Here is a 17,107-nt window from a genome sequence, read left to right as displayed (position 1 = left end):
GCACAACTTTCAGATTCCTTCTGCTTAAAGCACTACCCTGATCGGTCAATCACATAAAATGCCCAATACGGCTTGAACATAACATAAAATAAAGCTGTCTGAGGTTCTGATACTGGCATGGAGTCTCACTTCTCTGAAAGCTCCTCTGAGCTAAAACATGCAATGAACCCGACGGGCTGGCACTATCAACAGATCACCAGCACCCTATGAATGAAGCCAGTAGTGTCTATTTGGAAAGTATCGAGTCTTTACGTTTCTGTCGATGCAAATGGACGATTGCGGCCGATGATTCGAATGATCGTCTGCTTCGCTCATCATCGTTACGTCAGAACGGTTTGCGACTGACAGCAGCGTGCTGCGGCAGCCGCAGGGCAGATCGATCGGAGCGGCAGAGAGGTTGAAACAAGCCCAGCATCCGACTGATGTAACTTCCTCAAACAAGCTCTACTGCACCGACTCTGTGAGAACTAGAGTGTTATTTAAAATACACGTTAATGTCTTGTTGGTTTTAGGCTTTGATGCTTTTGACCCAGGGTGGAATCATGACGCATCATATTAGTATGATGTCAAAAATGTACACTCCACTTATTATTTGGAGTTTTTTTTTTTTAAATCTGATAACACTGAATCTTCAGTTCAGTGCAATCTGAATACTGAGCAAGGACAGACTGACGGTGGAGAGGATCAAGAGGATGAAACAGAGGAATTAACCAAATAACAAAATTAAGACGATCCTTTAAGTATGCCATTGTTTTTACATTGAGTGCACACTTACTGAGCCTTGTGAAATATTCACAAACACAAAACCTTTTCACATTATGTCACATTACAACCACGAGCTTCACTACTTTATTAGGATTTTATGTGGTAGATGAGCACAAGCACATTAATTATTGTGAAGAAGAAGAAGAAGGAAACTGAGACTTGCTTTTTCAAACATTTTCTTTTTGTACATGCCAAATTCTCAGAAGCAGCATACTGACAAAAGCCATATTTCATAGAAATTCACAAAAAGATCTGTCTGCAGTTTGCTGCAAGACAGATGGAGAAAGGTGCTCTGCACTGAGACCAACATGGATTGTTTGGTCTTCGTGTTGAACACTTTGAGTGGAGGGAAAGTTACATGTCAATTCAAATAATAATAAAATATTTATTGATCCCAAAGTAAGTCATATTCATTCAAATTCTTCAAAAAGTTATGAAATGCTGATAGAACATTTTTCTTAGAGCGAACTTGGTGCTCTTGGGGGCCCCCTGGTGGTGTGGGGAATCTAAGCAGTCGCTTAAGTCATAATGCCTCAGGCGGGCTCTGGGACTTAATACTTAAAATATTTATTTTTACAGCTTTTGCCATCATTTTTAAGGAATTTTAGCTAGGTATTGTTAGATATATCTGACATAAAGATAAAAAAGCAACTAGTTAATGGGAGCTCATCAGTCATTGGTGCATTATAGTAAATGACTCAGTGGCCATGTGACTGTGTCCAACAGGTCATGTTGGACGATGCACAAATATCCAGTCTCATAATGTGTAATTTACTCCAACACTGATAATTCACCAATCTTCAAAATTACAATTACTGTTAACCTTGAAACACGTTCAGCCTTGAGGTGTCTGAGTCCAGTTACAGAATCGACTCCCCAAATGGGTTCAAATGAAAACCTTTTGCCGTCAAAGCAGTCGACGTGAATGACGAGGTGGAGACAGCGGTTCGGTAAATTAAAAATCAAAACTTCAGACTTCTAAGAAGCACATTCTGCACGTTTTATTATAGATTGCGCTGCGTTTTGGAGGGCTGTACCAACAGCTCACCTATTAAGTGTATCTCTGACATATCTGCACATCAGTTCTGCAGGATTATCAGCTTTTCCTGACTCTCATTCTGCTTGTTCCGCAGGCTGTAGTTGATTTTCTGAGTAAAGTGCATGAAATCAATGTTCAGTAAATCCAGATTTCTCAGTCGTAAGTGTCTCCGGACTCAAAGGTCCCTATGTGCTGCTACGGTAATTAAGTGTAACTTAATTAGGATATGTTAATTAAGTGTTTAACTCTCACATGGCACATTAGGTAGCTCGGATAAATGCACAGAGTAAGAAGTACAGCCGAGTGTGGTATGTTGGTAACGTTTACATGCCTGAAGAAATGTCTGTATTCCTTTCGTCTGCTACTCCTAATAACAACAGAATAAAAAAAAAAGAAACATAATCAGAACTGTGGTTATTTGATTGTCAACCTTAGCCAAAACTGGGGAGCACATGCGCCACCTCAGCTGATGGGTCAATTTATAGAGCTTGTCTCTGGGGATTATGCTCAGGAGTCAATCAAGCCTGCCAGCAGATGGAGTCCTGCAACTGCAGCCATTGACACCCTCTGCTCTGTTCTGCTTAAGTTAACCAGCAACAAGGTGAGTAACGAGATAAGTGCTCTAATTCTTCAAATAAAATCATCCGTGTGTAACCTTTAAGTTAAATCTGATGCCAGAACCTAAAAACAAACAGGAATGTTTCTGGTGTATGTGGATATATTTTAGAAGCAAACGCTCAATTGTCTTTATGTTTTAGGATTGATCAAGATTGGAGCATCAAGGGGAAACTGGCTGGATGGCCAGAGAGCTTTCAATGTTGATAAAAAAAAAATTGAGTGAGCCTGACTATTTAGGACTTTAAAAGTGGGAAATAAAATTTGTATTTGTGTTTCATTAGTTGAAAGGAGCAGCAAACAACTAATTGGCAGATGTTTACATTATGCCTTGTAGTTTTAGAAGATGTTAAAATATATTTTTTAATATTGCTGGTTGTTTTCCAAAAACAATCACATAAGAACTGCTGCATAATCATATTTTCTCATTTTTTAATAAGTTGTTACACCAGATTTCTTTCATGCTGTCAAAGTAAAACAGGTTGAATACAAAATTAAAATGAAGTATTTCTGATTGGTAAACAGTTTGAAAACCCTGTATCGACCACTTATTTTTGAGCTATTCTGTGTTGGTCTATTTTTGTTCGGAAGGTGCTAAAAGTCTAGGCTATAGCATCTTTTGAAACTGGACTGTAGTCTATATTAAGTTGTCTATACACCACTGACAATTTACGGCAGGCATCAATAGCAAACGGAACACAGAGACGATAAAAAGGAGGAGATATCCCTCCGCCGGACAACCGGAGTGCGGGTCGGGATCACTGCGCCATTAAAGAAGAGGAAACAAAGATGGCGTCGAACATTTTTCGGAAGGAAAAGAATGTGGTATTTTCGTCTCCCAGGCTTTTCCTGTCGGCTTTGCTGTTGTGTAAAATGTATAGCGAATTATTTATTGAGCAATCTAGTCCAGATGCATTCAAGTACATTTATTTAACATCGACAAAGAAGCGAAGCGTATCGACGTGTGCCTGTGGACATCTTTGCTCTACAGGGTGTTTGGTCCGAGAGCATCCTGAAAACATACACCTGCTCTAACGTTTTATTTATTCTTCGTCCATCACCCTCATATGACAAAAGGGAAACAAAACGATTTTATTTTATTTCCAGATGGGGCTAATTTAAAGAACGCAGAAAACCTACGAATCTTTAACATGATTGCAAGCCACTAAACCAGACTGCAGCAGTCCCCATGGCAACGGAGGAGAGGGTGGGCATCACAAATCTCTCAGGAGCACAATACCAATCAGGTCTGTGGAGAGGGGAGGGGGGGGGGGGGCTCATTTCATACAATAATTTATTTTGTAAAACAAAAAACAATAAAAAAAATAAATAAATAAAAAATATAATCACCTCTGATATTTATTTGAATATTATAATCTGAGAGAATCCAGCACACGGATATGGTGCAGTCCACCCACATAGGAGAACCACTACCGGTGGCATACAAACCCCTCTCCCCACCCGCACCTCCCTCCGTCTGGTAGCTACCATTCACGGCTGAGGGGTGGAGAGAAGAGGGGGGGGTGATCCCATCCATCCATCCACCACAAATCTAGTGCTCACTGTGGCAGAATTGCAGTGCACTGGACTGTACAGAGTAGGGTGCCATCCAAGGCTGGTAGTCTGTGAGGGGTGGGGTTCGGCTACACTGATACCACCAAAGAACAGAAGCTGACAGAGGAAGAACACGGAGAGGCGGAAAAAGACAGGCGAACATAAAGAGAGAGAGCGAGAGAGAGAAGAGGGGGGAAGATTGCACCTGAAGAGGAATATCATACGGGTAAGGAGGGAAAAAAGGGGGGATGGTGGGAAGGAGAGGGGAGAAGACAATGAGGAAAGCTCCAGAATAAAAGAAGCAGATTTGCTCTTTTCTCTGCTCTGCTTTTATTTTCTGTTCCCTGTTCGTAACCCATCTGACTTGATCTCTGTTTTTTTTGTTTTTTGATTTCGTACAAAGTCCTCGTCTCGTACTTGTCTTCATGGCTTCAGTTATCTGCTCCTGGCATTTCGTCTCTCTACGGCTTTTCCTGGACAGACTGGAGGGGGAGAAATAGTGGGCCATGTCGAATAGACTTGCCCACTTGGCCCACTTTATGCTCCTTTTGCCTTATCAAAGAAAGACGCTGCCTTTTGTCTCTAACAAATAACATAACAAATCAGCCGTGATGAATTTGTGACACAATACTGACAGATACTCAGACTTCTGGATAAGTGACAGTCAGGCTTGAAGCTCGCTTTGCAACCAGAGCCATTTAGCTCCACTGTCTCTTCGGTAAGATCTTATAGCCAGCTACATAGTCGTGCATCGCTGTGTATTCGGCTCGAAAGCGAGCAGCAGGGCACTAACGAGACTAATGTATTGAGCCAAACCACAAATGTTGCTGTTTCTGTGGCCAGGATGAAAGGAGACACCCCAGTGAACAGCACCATGAGTGTCGGCCAGGCCAGGAAGCTGGTGGAGCAGCTGAAGATTGAGGCTAGTTTCTGCAGGATAAAGGTAAAATCACCTGCTACCCACACATATGCAGTGTTGTGAAAGGCAGCATATATATATTGGCTGCCTTGTACAGATTTCTTCTATGTTTGCTGTTTTTTTGTTGTCACACTTCAGTTAATGGATGGATATAGAGCGAGTGAATAGAAGCTACAAACAGTCAATCTGGTCCTATGTTAAAATTGAACTTGCTCAGTAATGAATGTGATTTTTTTTAAGTAATCCTACTAGCTAGCTACCACCCTGTACAGTCAAGAAATCCCCTATAGTCTGCCTGACAACATGAAGTAGGACCAGATCTGTAGAAATTCATGAGTAGATGAGAAAACTAACTTACTGACATCATTACAAATCCATTTCTGAGGCGTTGTGAATTCCAGTCAACCACAGTGAGAGCCATTATCAGCAAGTGGATAAATGACAGAACAGCAGTGAATGTTGGGAAGGAATGGCTGGTCAATCCGTGATTACAGCAGAACACTATAGGCGGCACATGCGGAGGCTCACAAAGGAACCCAGAAGAACATCTGAGGCTTCATGATGCATGAAAAAAATAAAAATAAAACTGGGTGAGTCTCAAGGTCAAAACCAATACTGAACAAACAGTAAAAGGCATTTACCACAAAACATCTTGATGATCTCCAAGACCTTCTGGGAAAACATCCAGTAGAATTACGAAAGTGTGTTTCTTGTTTTCATGCACAGCACTACAGAAAAGAAAAGTGGCCTAGTCAAAGTCAAATCCTCAAGACTCGCTACCAGTAACAACAAAGCCGTGTTGGCAGATCTAAGGTTGACGCAATTCAACAAGTTAGTCGGTTCAGGAGGCAGTTATATTTTCCGCATCGGGTCAGATTGATTTGGAAAGCTTTTTGTTATTAGATAAAAATCACAATATGTTTTAATAATCCGAAACATTAAAATGTGAAAAAACTGAAGAGATCTGAAAGGGGAAATTATTTTTTTCTCCAACTCATTATGTCAGTGTAAAACTTTATGAGCTAATTAGAGGAAGACAGACATAGCAGCCCACTGGAATGTTTTTCAGTGGTTTTGGCTCAAAAAGACGTTTTAAAACTCTAAAACAAACCATAAGTGCAGAACTATAAAATCGACGGATAAATCCAAAATAAATGCAACGATTTCACCAACCTTCTGTTATGTTTTATAAAACCACAGCTTATTCTTACACAGAGCTTCAACTTAGAGAAAAGAGCCACATTTTAACATCGACGTTAATATCCCGCTAATAAAAGATTCACTGCAAAAATGGAGGTTTTAAGAAGGAAATGCAGAAATAATTGTGGGGTTTTTTTCCCTTACTGTCCTTCCCACATAGTCACACTCATTCAACTATGAAACCATAGTTGAATGAGTGTGTACGAGTGCAGCTCAGGTTAAAGTAAGCGCTGCCTTTTCATGAGCGAAATTTGTGCCACGTAATGCGAGCAAAGAAAAAACAAAAAAAAATCCAGCATGAAAAGCCAAGGATGCCGGCAGAACGGGGCTCCGGACTTGATGCTTTTCATTATTCCGAGTTATTATTAGGGCCATACACACAGTGTGTGCAATGACGCGTGGTGAACCTCGGCTGGAGACGGACAGATGAGTACATTTTCCTCAAACAGTAGGCGACCGCAAGATGGTTCACAAAGAAAGAGAGCAGAGCTCGGGGACAGAAACCGAGGGAATCAGACGGAGAAGCGTCCCTGCTGAAGCTCTGGGCCAACAGACCTTATCTCAGCAGAGCTCTGCAGACATGTTAAAACTTCTTGAAGATGATTTTTATTATTATTATTATTATTATTACTGAGATCGGGAAGAACGTAATTGTTAATAGAAACCCCCAAGTGTTGGAGACATGCTGAAGAAGGTGAGATGAAACTGAAGTGATTTTGTTAGCCTAAATGCAAAACGTGACAGAAAACGAACTTCTCCTCCTCATCCCCTGAAACGTGACGCTTTACTCGAGAATGAGCCGGAAATCTGGTTAGAGTCAAACCAGTTGGAGTCAGCTGTTGATTTGAGTCTAGGGTTGAACGTGAAGCCAGAGTTACAGATGGTTCAAATCCACATGTCTGCGTTGGAGAATCCATGAAAAGAATTGAAAGCCACTTTTACAAACAATCCCTAAATAGTCTGACCGAGCTTGAGCCGTCTGAGTTCAGCATACAAATATTTGTCGTCGCACAGATTTTTATTTGTAAAAAAAAGAAATATGTGAAAACGGTATATCCTTTCCCTGTGTTGGCCTGTCACATGCCTGGTTGTAGTATAGCAAAATGTGCAAGTAGTTCATGGATTGCGAAAAGTGTGGCGGGAATTCTTCACAGCTCCCAACATTCCCGTTCGCCAGGAAGGTAAACCAAACAAATGGGTTCCAGAAGTGGGACATTAAAAAACAGAAGAAAAATCAAATGGAGGAACTAAAATGATGAAAGGGTAAAGGTCATGTGGATAAGCGGAGGTGTGATGTCTTTTTTTTATTTGCCCTGCTAGCTAGCCTTAGATAATTGTCATTTAGCTGTAATTTATTTGTCCTCATCTTTAGTCTTTGCTTCAGGAAACGGTTCCAACACAAAATGAACGAGTCCCATGTGACTGAGCGAGCAAGCAGTCTGCGCTGCCATGGGAATAACTGACCGACTTCAGACCCGTTATGGATTGTTGTTTTTCTTATACACAACTTTAAGTTGTGTCATTTTAACCTGTTTTACTTGTGGCATTTTAGGGTTGAGAATCTCTTCCTTTTAGCTTGATAACCTGGTTTCCACGTCTTCACTCCCACATGCAGCTGATTGAAACACCAGCCACCTCCTTTAAATCTCGTCTGTCCACAAGCACATTCCAGCTGTAGACGGAAATCACTTCTGACGATGCCACACCCATTCCTGCTCGTCTTTCAGTCAACAAGTGACTTTTTTTTTTTTACAAGGACATTTCTAACGATGTTCCGATCGTCTTTGTCTGCAGGTTTCGAAGGCCGCGGCCGACCTGATGGCATACTGCGACGCGCACGCCTGCGATGACCCCCTGATCACCCCGGTGCCCACCTCAGAAAACCCTTTCAGGGAGAAGAAGTTCTTCTGTGCTCTGCTTTGAGACAAATCAGGGATTGTTGTTGATTCAAAGTACAACTGTACAGTATGTATGTACATGTATGTACAGCGCATACATGTACTTCCTACTCAAACAAGACGTTGGTGTACTGTAGTAGCCTCACATAAAAAAAAAAGCTGCCAATGTACATTTAAGAGTCATCTACAAAATGTCTTGGTCTAAATTTCTTGAATCTGGGAAATTTGTACAAAAGGAGAAAAAAAAAGGATTTGAGTCAAAAAATGTGAACATAATAAAGATATAAAATCCTAAGCGGAAAAGCTGTCATCTGATTTCAGACACGTATATCTCATGCTCGAAGAAGCTACAAGTAACTGCTAAAATGGACAAAATATTCACCGAATATTATTTTTGAATTGTTGTAACATGTCATAATTCAGTTTATAGCTTTCAGTGGTGCTATATGTTGAGAAATTACAGGTGAAGTTTGACATTTACCCTCTAAAAATTTGTTTTACTTTGGTGGCTTCTCATGTATGCTGATGATATTGAGCTTTTTCTACCAGAAGGTCAACCTTTACGTTTTGGTATTTTGGCAGTTACCTGTACCGGTTAAAGACAACGGCTGTTTATGAACTTCAACATATAATTTATCAGTTTTGTCAAGATTTAACCTTACACTCATTTATAGTATCGCCGTGGCGTGGATGTTGAAGCATATGTGTGTGTGTGTAAGGCTAGGTGCTACTGTGGAAGCTAAGCAACAAGTCCAAGTATTTGAGCACTGTAAATTGGAGATTTTATAGTTCGATAGCACACCGACCCCATTGCAGCTCACTCCAGCGATTATTTAAGGACATTTGACGTATACGCGGAGAAGCAAACATCAGCTATTACATTAACTCTGTCGTGTATGAATAATTTTCTATTTCTTTAGAGCACAAAGCAGCTGCAGCAGTTACGGCGTACTTTTGCAGACGGGTGTGTGTGGCCATCTAGATGAGAGACGTTCCTGTGCAGAGAGCCCGCCTCTTCCAAAGTGTTTTTAATGGTGTTCATGTAACAGGCTACTTATGTTTTAAATCCCTGCGTCAAAAAAAAAAAAAAAAAAAAAAAAATCAAAATTATCTCTGGCATCTGGAATTTTGTGACCATCCCTTGCATTGTCAGTACCTTGCAAAACATCAAATCTGGAAAGAAAAAAAAAAAGTGGCAGAAAATCTTACCCTGGAAAATGAAGCACTGAAACAATAAAACTTCCTGTCATCAAAGATGAACTCTCTCTTGTGATTTTTTTAAGTGAACATAAAACCACAGATGTGCTTGAATGTGACACATGCAGTTTATTGTTTTATAATAAACACAATAGAAAAGCTGAAGTTTTCACAGTACGGATGAAAACACGTGGGCCAGTGTTTTTTTTGTTTTTTTATAAACGAAGGAACTGCAGTGACTCGGGTCAAAGCTGTTCCTGATACAGATTAGAGGGTGTTATCAGATTTAAATACAACAGCATGCTTTAAGGCATCTGATGACTTCATAAACAGGTGAAACGTAAAAGTGGATGTGAATAACCACTTAAAAGCACAGCAACACACTTTATTTAGAAGTCTGGTAATGTAGCTTACGTCTCAACAGTATCTCATGTACATTCCCATGTTCAGCTCCAGAGAGAGAGAGACCTTAAATCAGATCTGCTGTGGTCTAATTGTGATGTTGTTCCAGGAACAGCAGCTTCTACACGTATTTTCTATATCACTACAATAAGAAGAATCGCTTTTATTCTCAGCAAAATGCTACATGCTCTGCGAAACCCTTCAAACGCGACGCAGTCTGTGGTGGATTACAGCACAACGCTGGTAAGAAAATGGAGCGAGTACGCTGAGAACTGGAGGTGAATAGATAGTTGTCTGAACCCTAAACCTTTACTGAACTAGTAAAGCAAAGTATTTTTTATATTTTTTTTTGCTTTTAGATGTGAGAATACAACGGCAGATTATCAGTTGAATTTACATTTGGGGACATCCGAGCCAAGTGATCAGGCTAAAGGTCGACATTCATAAACAGATCTTTTATTCGGATAATTATAAAACACAGTTGTGGTGACATTTAAAAGGCCCTACCTAGACCATAACAAGCACAAATGCAACCTGACTTATCAGTAGCCCACAAGCAAAAGGGGAAGTCGGTGTTCTATTCTTTCCAGCTGAAATTTATCCATTAGTTTTTGCATAATAAGGAAATTACCAGTGAGTAAACATTGCAAGCTGCCATTATTGTATAGCTTACAAGCTTGGTGAGAAAAGTAATGAAAGAAGGAGCTCTAATCTGAATGAATGGCATGTAAAAGAGCACACGTCACTTTACTTATTTTGTGAAAACTACTGAATACTTGTGACTGAACTGACTGCTGAAGAGGAAATGTACATTTCAGACTTCACAAGTTAGAAAAACAACATGATTGGCAACCGGGGCTTATAGGAAGGCGTCGCACCATTCCTTAAGACAGCCATAGCAGTCGCGCTGCTGCTTGGCGTTTGCTCCACATGTATCTTTGAGCCAGTCCCGGAAAAGCTCCTCATCTTTCTTCAGAACCAGGAACTGCCCAAGGACAACGTAGGCCTACAGGAAGAAGAGGAGGAATAGGACATTATTGATTAAAAGAACTGCAGTAACCTTTCAACATAGAGAGAAACGTGTTGTTAAGCCACTGAACTTCGAAAAGCTGCTCTGGCTACCACGCCTCTGCTGTAGTGTTAACAGATTGTTCAATGTGGCAGCGGAAAGGCAAAGCTAGCTGGCGTTTTACCAACTTTGTATCAAACCGAAAATGAAAGACAAGACTCTTTCACATCTAAACTAGTTTGTCACTACCCAGGAAATTCTATAAAATATATCAAAACCAATAAAACTGAAACTGTAATGAAGTTCTGCATATTTTTATGCAAAAAATAAAAAATAAAAAAATACAAATCTGGAGCTCTAAGTCATCTTTTCTGTGTTGGAGCACAGCTTTCCTTTTATGTTAACCTATATGTTATGATTTATTTATTTTTTACTTTTTGTCAAAAACCAAATAAAGCTTAGGGTCATATGCTTTATATATATATATATATATATATATATATATATATATATATATATATATATATATATATATATATATATATATATATATATAAATTTCCTTTCTTTTCAATCAAAACTTACAAAACTTCCTCTATTTTATAATAACAGTAAATTATATAATCAGTCGAAATCCGGACAGGTAAGTCAGACCAGAAACAAAACAGGTCACTGACCTCTGACCCTTTATCAATTCACCCAACATACATATGTGTACATATAGTAAAAGTGTACATATGTTCACTTCATAAACTGTGATATGAAATATATATATATATATATTTTCTAAATGTACAAAGAAATAAAAAGACGCACCTTATCAAAACCCTTTTCCTCCAGCTTCCCTCCAAGGACTTCTCCGATGCCGGCTAGAGCCATCACAGGTTTCTCACCCATGGGCTCAGCCACGAACTCCTTATGCTTTTGGGAGGTTGAAGACATGGCTGTGTCAAAGATCCAAGGGCTGAGCTGCAACATGAAGGATCACAAAATAATCCGGGCAATAGCAAATGACATAATTATAATTTATTTATTTATTTAAAAAAAAAAACAACAACAACATATAGCTACCTTTTTAACTGCGTTTTTGGTCAACAATATTTTGCTGGTATGACAAGGTATTTCTTTACACCAAATTATTTCAGCTATACAAACACCAATGTATTCAACTCCATCTAAAAGAAATACTTCCCAACACGTGTTGAGTTGAGTAAATAATATAGGAAATAAGTAACTAGCAAATAGCTAGTATGTCTTAAACTGTAATCGGAGCTTAATCGATATCAAGATTGTTTTGATTGTCCTTGCTAATCAGGTTTACGCAAACGTTGTGCATCAAATGAAGAGCAAAGTTTACTGCAAGCTTCACGTAATGCTAGTTATGTTCGTTCCTGACCCATAATAAGGAATCTAGTCTCATCACAGTGGAAAATCTGTCGTGTATTTGTTAGAAAGCTCGCGCTCCAGAGACAGCCGTGAAATGGGCGCGCAACGCCAACATTTGTCACAATGACCGGACTTTCACTGCTAGCTGCACATTCCATTAAAAAACCTCTGACCCAAAAATCCTGCAAGGCCAGAGGGTGCGAGCCACCTCCAAACATTGCGCAATCCATTACAAAATCTCCGAGGAAGCTTCAGGTTTGAAATTAGCGCTACTCAGACATGATGTAGCTCAAATTGAAGGCGCCTTAAGACTAAAACAACAACAATGTTTCTCAGCTTGTTTTCCTTCTCTTTGTTGCTTACTATAATCTACCGCTCTGTAATACTTGCAGTAAATTTACAGCTACAGAATATGGCAGCGTGAAAAACGTACCTTTCAGCGTCCAGTTCAAAATAAATGAAACCGTAACTGAGCAGCTATTTGGTTTCTGTTTCCACCGGCACCCACAATGCATTGCGCCCGCGCCAGCACGTCATTACTTTGAGGGAACTATTTGCCCTGCGCGTGACCTGGCAGGCGCAAGATATTAAAACGTAAAAGTTTTTTGACGTGACTTCGACAGAGGGTCATCATTAACATAGGCATGTATTGTTGATTTTGAGCTAACAGATATATAATGAATGGCTTTTTTTAAAATTACAGTCAAATCAAATGAATGTGAAAAATAAGAGTTAGTTCTGTAATTGCCTGAAGTAAATGCTTTAGGATTTTTTGTTTTCTTTTCCCCTTTACTGCAGCATTCTTGGAGAGACAGGAAAGACAGGACCTTATAAAGCAATGTATCTCTACCTCGTGTAATGTTTCATACATCTTTCTACGATATTACCATTAGTGATGTCATATTTAACTATTTATTTGTAGAATATCTTTTTTATTGCCATGTTGGTAACTCCTTTGTGTCTATGAATGTCTTTTAAAGGATTCAGTCGCTTGATTTGTACATTAGTCAGTAAATTTAAATCATGTAGAAATAATTTGCTTCGACATTAATTGCGCTCTAGAACCACAACTGTCTTTTGGACCTTCCACAATGGCTTTTACTAACTCTGGTTAAAAAATTATTACAAATTATATAATCCCAAAAGCAGGTTTTAGCTTTTTTCATGGAATAACTGCATTTAATTTGACACCAAAAGTACCAGTAATATATTTGCGGATCTATTTTTCTTGTCATTAAATTAGAAACTGTGCTTTTTCTTTTGTTACATAAATCTGCACAAATTATATTCCACATAGAAGAAAATGGATCAATGCTCCTTTTTCAAAGGTTACATCTTTTTTCTTTATTTTAAATCCTAAACCCAGAAATAAAATTATGGTTCCATAAGACATTTCTCACAGTAGACATGTAACAACAATTGTAAGGTGCCTTTTCCCAAAAAGGTCAGGTAATAGTTGCAACTCTAGATGAGCTTTATTCAGATGGACTGAGGGTAAAAATGTCTCTCTGGTTTGTAAAAGTTGCAGACACCTGACGTGGTCAATCCAAAAAGTACCCAGTGTTTTCAATTTTAAAAGAAAAGCTTGAAAATAAGTAGAAGATGGCCACGAGAAAATGTTAGCTGTAGAACCCACGTCTTTTAAGCAAAAAACTAAAGCAGTTCCACCTTTTGTAGGTTTTGCATCTGCATTAACAGACAATTTATAATTTATAGAGGAGATTAAAAAACAAAGTCTGGAAAGCTAAGCAGAGTCTTAAGATAAAAGACGAATACTTTCTTTCTCTCAACATTAACTCTGCAGAATACTAAAGCGACCATTTCAGGAGGCTCAGTTTTTATCACAGACTAACCCACACCTGTTTAGAGTTTGCAAACAAATCAGCATGAATTTGAAGAAATGCCTGAAAGCTCTCTGGAACTGAAAGTGAAATGTTCGAAGCAGGCGTAGAGTTTGAAATCTAAAATTAACAAGCGAAATTATTTCTCTTAACGGAAAACGAATAAGTAAAGCACACATTGAGGAAAATAATGACGTTTATTAAGATTTAAGTAAGAGTATACAAGGGCTAATGGGTTGTGCAAGGAATTGCTCTCCGCGTCAATATTGTGCGCATTAATCACCTTCCTCCTGACACCTGCGACCAGCGTTTGCAACCGTCTTTGGGAAGAGAGCCGAGGTCGAGTCGGCAGGAGGCGAGCTTCGTTTGTACAACTTTCAGAGCAGCCGCGGGAGAGGAGCTGGATTTAAAAAGCTACAGCAGCGGCCTACAGCTCGGCGAGAACGTTGGAGGAGAGGCTGCAGGTCAGCCCAGTGCCGTCCGGCTCCACGTTGATCTTCTTCACCACTCCGTCTTCCACCAACATCGCGTATCTGAAACGGATTATTCAGAATACGAGGGATTCAGATCGTAGTCGGCACAGCGAGTAAGTAAGTAGCCATCTCTGAAAACAACCACAATTAAAGCTTTAAAAACTTTCGATTTTTGAATCGAACGTTTTAAAACTCTTTGAAACTTTTGAAATCTGTACCAGATTTATTTCGGTACATTCACAAATACAAACATTTTAAGTGTTTTGCGGTTAGCTATATTTATAACTTTATACATTTTGTACTTGCCAAGTAAGGAGTATCTTACACTCATAGTCTAAGATACATCAGATTATTTTAAACCACACTTTATTGACTTTCATTAAATTCCTAAAACAGAGGTTTTATTGATTTGTTTTGTCGTTTTAGGTCCAATTTAACAACTTCACTGGGTTACTATTTATTAGAAAATGTAAAAAAAAACAAAAAAAACTAACAATAGTAAAGGGCATGAAACCTTATTAAGACAATATAGAGAAACCTTAAGTTCAGAAACATTCAGAACTAAATTAAACTGTAATTGTGGCATTAAAATCACACTCATAGGTATAACAATGCTTACCTCTTGGAGCGTTTGTTGCCCAGTACCTGCACAATCGTATCGCTGTCGAGCAGCAGGTCGACCGCCTAATGAGCACAAACAGGAAGAGCTGATGAGTACAAAGACTGTGAACTAAACTGGCATATAGGGGTCATTTATTTTTTTACCTTTGCAAATGCACCAGTGGGATCAGCCAGCATTCGAACCTACAGAGAAAGAAAAGAAAACAAATGAATAAACACTTCTCCACACTCGAAGCATGCATTTTGCATATTTCTATCCGATGTATACCTTTCCGTCCGCTCCATGCTCCTTTCCCCATGCAGCCATGACGAATGCATCATTGACAGAGATGCACGCCACCTCCTGTATACCTTTACTCCTCAACTCCTGGGCTTGCTGCACGAAGCCTGGAAGGTGAGTCTGCAGGCAGCAGAGAAAGAATGAGGGTGGCTGATGAAAAGGTCAGCGTGTGGAGGAGGGGCAAGCGGAGTCACCGGCGGGGGGGCCACACCTTAGAGCAGCCGGGGGTAAAGGCTCCAGGTACGGCAAAGAGGACTCCTTTTTTCCCCTTAAACAGCTGATCCATGGACACTTTGTTTCCTGGTTCACCCTCCTGGACCTCCACTGCAGGAAGAGCTTCTCCAACCTGACCGAGATCAGGACAAGAAAGATGATTAAAAATTGTCCTACAGTAACGCCGTTTTTTTTTTGTTTTTTTTAAATGTTCACTTTATTTTTTTTCCATACCAGCTAGTAGCATTTATTTTTGCAATTTAAGCTAATTTTTCATTTTTAATTTGTTAAAAAAAAAACATTTTCATTTCTCAGCTTTCAAATAAATCTTCTAATGGAGCACAGATGAATCTGAACACAAAGGAAGATGGATCTGCATTTGACTATTTCATAGTATTAGACTGAAGTTAACTCAATTTGGACTCATACTATAGTAAACCTGTATGACCTAGACTATATAAATAAGTTACACGGAATCTGACATGGAATAATAAGTAGCTGTTTGTCTTTTATACCTGATTTTATTGGTGAGATAAGTATCTTTACTGACAGAAATTTTGGTTATTCCAAAATACGCAAATACCGATTAAAGGCCACAAGATGGAGACAAATCACCATACTTACAAATTATATATTTATTTATTAATTTTCTTGACATTTTCAAAGTGTGCAGCGAACGTAAACGTTTAAAGTTGAAAAACACAGGTTGACTCATGCACATAATTATTTGCCCTCCATACAAGCACAAGCAACTTGACAAAGCAGAATGAGGAAGAGGAATGAAGAGCGAAGACTTATATGTGAATAAATCCCTTCTGTTCTGCACCAGGAATATCTTTTAATGAGTAAAATGATTTCCAAAATAGCCACAAGGAAGTAGTGTTAACTAAAGAGGCCCTTTATTACCAAATGTTAGGTTTCAGTCGATAGCTCCACGTCGAGCATAACTTGCTGCTGAATGCCACAAACGGAGCAGTATCCGCCATTCGGCTGTCATGGCGACAATGTGACAGCTGCGCGAGCTACAGCTACACCCCAAAAACAAAGTAAATAGATTTTTTTTTTTTTTTTGCAGGGCAATACTTGCTATCCCGTTCGCTAAAGGTCAAAGGGCGTTAATCAAAGCTAACGCTAACTGAAAGTTTGTTACCTTAATCGGCATCTTGGTGACTGGAGAACAGTGCAGCAGTCTGACGCACCGGAGGACTCGGGGGGTTTTAAGGAGAGAACCCGTAATGGAAAACATAATGGCTCCGCTGTAGCTGCGCAGCTAACCGGGGCTAGCGTTGAGGACTGCGTCACGACTGGCGAATTATGCAATGGTGCGTTCAGAGGCACGTCAGACTGATTCTGCTGCCACTCTGTGTTATTTACAGACACAGTAAATGCCCGTGGATGTGTCCCACCCAGAGTTTGTCTGAGTACTTAACCTATCTTTCAGGTTCAGGCCTGCTAAATCTGTATCACAGCGCCATCTGCTATAGCAGCCATAAGCTTCAGTGTTTAATAGTGATGCTAATACAGGTTTGTTTGTTTGTAGAGCTAATTATCCCTTAGCTACAGTCTCTGCTAAAGGGAACGTGGCCATGGTATCCACAGCTGTTCCTGTCAGCTCAGGTTTGGGCATGTTAAGAAAACCACTAGCCACGCACACCACAAAACTGGCCTATATGGAACTGTGGCAAAAGTGAAGTA

The 17,107-nt window shown here is 39.6% G+C and overlaps 3 protein-coding genes across 3 annotated transcripts; 1 reads left to right on the top strand and 2 right to left on the bottom strand.

The window, feature by feature from the left end:
* The first annotated feature begins 3,142 nt into the window (after positions 1-3,142).
* Positions 3,143-9,250, top strand: gng3 (guanine nucleotide binding protein (G protein), gamma 3). Its single transcript, XM_014995270.2, has 3 exons — positions 3,143-4,199; positions 4,817-4,916; positions 7,887-9,250. The coding sequence occupies exons 2-3, from the start codon at positions 4,818-4,820 to the stop codon at positions 8,013-8,015; spliced, it is 228 nt and encodes a 75-aa protein (XP_014850756.1). The 5' UTR covers positions 3,143-4,199; position 4,817; the 3' UTR covers positions 8,016-9,250.
* A 46-nt stretch (positions 9,251-9,296) lies between these two features.
* banf1 (barrier to autointegration nuclear assembly factor 1) lies at positions 9,297-12,524 on the bottom strand. The gene is made up of 3 exons (XM_014995260.2): positions 12,418-12,524; positions 11,415-11,567; positions 9,297-10,595 (listed from the first exon to the last, which is right to left on the bottom strand). The coding sequence occupies exons 2-3, from the start codon at positions 11,538-11,540 to the stop codon at positions 10,449-10,451; spliced, it is 273 nt and encodes a 90-aa protein (XP_014850746.1). The 5' UTR covers positions 11,541-11,567; positions 12,418-12,524; the 3' UTR covers positions 9,297-10,448.
* Positions 12,525-14,003: 1,479 nt separating this feature from the next.
* Positions 14,004-16,805, bottom strand: prdx5 (peroxiredoxin 5). Its single transcript, XM_014995320.2, has 6 exons — positions 16,563-16,805; positions 15,411-15,545; positions 15,188-15,319; positions 15,064-15,102; positions 14,918-14,982; positions 14,004-14,358 (listed from the first exon to the last, which is right to left on the bottom strand). Exons 1-6 carry the CDS (start codon positions 16,656-16,658, stop codon positions 14,253-14,255), a joined length of 573 nt encoding a protein of 190 aa, XP_014850806.2. The 5' UTR covers positions 16,659-16,805; the 3' UTR covers positions 14,004-14,252.
* Positions 16,806-17,107: the final 302 nt, after the last annotated feature.

Source organism: Poecilia mexicana, unplaced genomic scaffold, assembly GCF_051168715.1.
Source record: "Poecilia mexicana isolate PSO_F unplaced genomic scaffold, ASM5116871v1 scaffold_14, whole genome shotgun sequence".
Lineage (NCBI taxonomy): Eukaryota > Metazoa > Chordata > Actinopteri > Cyprinodontiformes > Poeciliidae > Poecilia > Poecilia mexicana.
Note: the sequence above shows the minus strand (reverse complement) of the source record. Positions and strands in the feature narration are given on the sequence as shown.

What these genes read in the sequence shown, in the direction of transcription:
- gng3 (XM_014995270.2), top strand. Translation starts at nt 4,818, where the DNA reads ATGAAAGGAGACACCCCAGTGAACAGCACCATGAGTGTCGGCCAGGCC. An exon ending in CTAGTTTCTGCAGGATAAAG is followed by an intron (nt 4,917 to 7,886) that starts GTAAAATCACCT and finishes CTTTGTCTGCAG; the next exon opens with GTTTCGAAGGCCGCGGCCGA.
- banf1 (XM_014995260.2), bottom strand. Translation starts at nt 11,540, where the DNA reads ATGTCTTCAACCTCCCAAAAGCATAAGGAGTTCGTGGCTGAGCCCATG. An exon ending in AGGAAAAGGGTTTTGATAAG is followed by an intron (nt 10,596 to 11,414) that starts GTGCGTCTTTTT and finishes TTCTTCCTGTAG; the next exon opens with GCCTACGTTGTCCTTGGGCA.
- prdx5 (XM_014995320.2), bottom strand. Translation starts at nt 16,658, where the DNA reads ATGTTTTCCATTACGGGTTCTCTCCTTAAAACCCCCCGAGTCCTCCGG. An exon ending in CCACTGGTGCATTTGCAAAG is followed by an intron (nt 14,983 to 15,063) that starts GTAAAAAAATAA and finishes TGTGCTCATTAG; the next exon opens with GCGGTCGACCTGCTGCTCGA. An exon ending in GGCAACAAACGCTCCAAGAG is followed by an intron (nt 14,359 to 14,917) that starts GTAAGCATTGTT and finishes AATCCGTTTCAG; the next exon opens with ATACGCGATGTTGGTGGAAG.